This window comes from Procambarus clarkii, chromosome 9 (genome assembly GCF_040958095.1).
Source record: "Procambarus clarkii isolate CNS0578487 chromosome 9, FALCON_Pclarkii_2.0, whole genome shotgun sequence".
Lineage (NCBI taxonomy): Eukaryota > Metazoa > Arthropoda > Malacostraca > Decapoda > Cambaridae > Procambarus > Procambarus clarkii.
This window is the reverse complement of record NC_091158.1, coordinates 5,865,651-5,868,003: the sequence shown is the minus strand read 5'-3', so window position 1 is coordinate 5,868,003 and position 2,353 is coordinate 5,865,651. Positions and strand designations below refer to the sequence as shown.

The following is a 2,353-nucleotide window of genomic DNA, read 5'->3' as shown; positions in this document are numbered from 1 at the left end:
CGGTGATAATGGCGGGATGTTACATCAAATCTGTGTTGAGGTTAAGACACGGGTGAGCAGTGTTTGGTGGTCCTCACCTGTGCGTACTGTGAGGAGATTTCGGGGATCAATGCCACCGCGGAACCTGTCTCTATCGAGGCTCCCTGCTTGACGGTTGTTCAGCCAGCGTGTTGGTCTTGTATCTGACCAAAGGAATGGTAGACTAAGTGGTTACCCTTTAGGGATGAGCAGTAGTCCCTTTTAGGCCATAGGGTTTTGTGCTCAACCCAATCCCCTTCCTGCTCGTGCTATTCCAATCCTTGTTTACCTATTTAGTTTGCCTCATAACCTGGTTTACTTCAACCTGGTTTACCTCTCAACGGAGTTTATCAACAGTGTCTTATTAGTGTGTTGTTCTTTTCTCCACCACTTTGTAAATTGGACTTTTTCTTAGTATTAATGCCGTTGGACTTGTTGGGTTCTCGGCTCGAGTTCCAGGTGAAGTGAGACGCACTAGTGATGAGTGTGGCTGACAGCCCGGACCGTCCACTGTCATCCACCTCAGTGCTTGTATCATCAAAGCAATTCAAAATGTGTGCATTGATTCCCGCTCGGAGATTGGTCTCTGTGGTCTAGTTCTGCGCGGAGATTGGTCTCTGTGATGATTGTAATGTTCACTGGCAAGATCTTAATGTTCACTGGCATGATTGTAGTGTTCATTGTCATGATTATAGTGTTCACTGGCATGATTGTTGTGTTCACTGGCATGATTGTAGTGTTCACTGGCATGATTGTAGTGTTCACTGGCATGATTGTAGTGATCACTGGCATGATTGTAGTGATCACTGGCATGATTGTAGTGTTCACTGGCATGATTGTAGTGTTCACTGGCATGATTGTAGTGTTCACTGGCATGATTGTAGTGTTCACTGGCATGATTGTAGTGTTCACTGGCATGATTGTAGTGTTCACTGGCATGATTGTAGTGTTCACTGGCATGATTGTAGTGTTCACTGGCATGATTGTAGTGTTCACTGGCATGATTGTAGTGTTCACTGGCATGATTGTGACGTTCACTGGCATGATTGTGACGTTCACTGGCAGGATTGTGACGTTCACTGGCAGGATTGTGACGTTCACTGGCAGGATTGTGACGTTCACTGGCAGGATTGTGACGTTCACTGGCAGGATTGTGACGTTCACTGGCAGGATTGTGACGTTCACTGGCAGGATTGTGACGTTCACCGGCAGGATTGTAACGTTCGCCGGCATGATTGCAATGTTCGCTGGCATGATTGTAACGTTCACCGGCATGATTGTAACGTTCACCGGCATGATTGTAACGTTCACCGGCATGATTATAACGGGGCTACGGTAATAGTCGCCTCGTTAATCACGTCCTGATCGGCACCTCAGTGCAGTTTGAACAGTTATGTCCAGTGCTCCATCGTACAGTATGTTGACCTCGGGTCCGTTGCCTCGTGATTAACAAGAACAACAACAAGAACAACAACAACATAGGAAATACGGAACACCTCAGCAAGGGAAGGGTAGGGAGCTATCAGGAGAAAGCGCCAAGCCATTACGACTATATAGCACTTGGAAAGGACCAGGATTTGGGATCGGACGGAGGGAAGGAATGGTGCCTAACCAACTTGTCCTCCTACAAAGTGCGTCGCATTTCGATCGTATGCGTTACATACGGCCAAAAATTGTTGTACTAGAAAATGGAAGCGGCTCGCGAACGTGACTTACTGTCCCGTTTTCTGTTTTGGGTCCTCTGGTAGGTTAGAGTAAGGGCACTTTAAATGGACCTTGTTCTTGACTTTGAGAAACATTAGGAGGACGGGCTGGCCCAACCACTTGGACGGTCGAGGGATTGAACGCCGACCTGCATGAAATGTGAACGTCGCTCTACCGTCCAGCCACAGTAGTTGAGTCATTACACAAGCTCAGTTTAAATACTCCGCCCCCCCCCCTCTCACCCATATACTTAGGCAATCTGTTCTTAAAATTTTTTTGAGAATATGGTTTTAACATTTGTTTCTTAATATTGAGCATTATGACGGTGCTGGATGTGATGAATATAGTGTGTTGTATTTTGTCTGTATTCTTCTGAGAGTCTGAGCCACCACGTGGTGGTGACAGGCGAGGCCAGTGTCAAGAGACAGGTGACAGACTCCACGTCGACAGAACTTACCCTTCCCCAACTGATGAAGCTCATCTGTGTCAAGTCCAAGCGGACTCTTCCCTGGAAACACAAACCGAAACTGTCTCTATTTTCAGCTTGTTACAACTTGTAATACAGTTGTTACATCTTGGCTTAACGTGTTTATGACGTATTAGAACGTTGTTACAACTTGCTATATTGGTT

General features: G+C 46.3%; 1 protein-coding gene across 1 annotated transcript; it reads right to left on the bottom strand.

Annotated features, from left to right (window-relative positions):
* Positions 1 to 555: 555 nt before the first annotated feature.
* Positions 556 to 1,251, bottom strand: LOC123766054 (zonadhesin-like). Its single transcript, XM_045754898.2, has one exon. It carries the CDS (start codon positions 1,249 to 1,251, stop codon positions 556 to 558), a length of 696 nt encoding a protein of 231 aa, XP_045610854.2.
* Between the last annotated feature and the right edge of the window lie 1,102 nt (positions 1,252 to 2,353).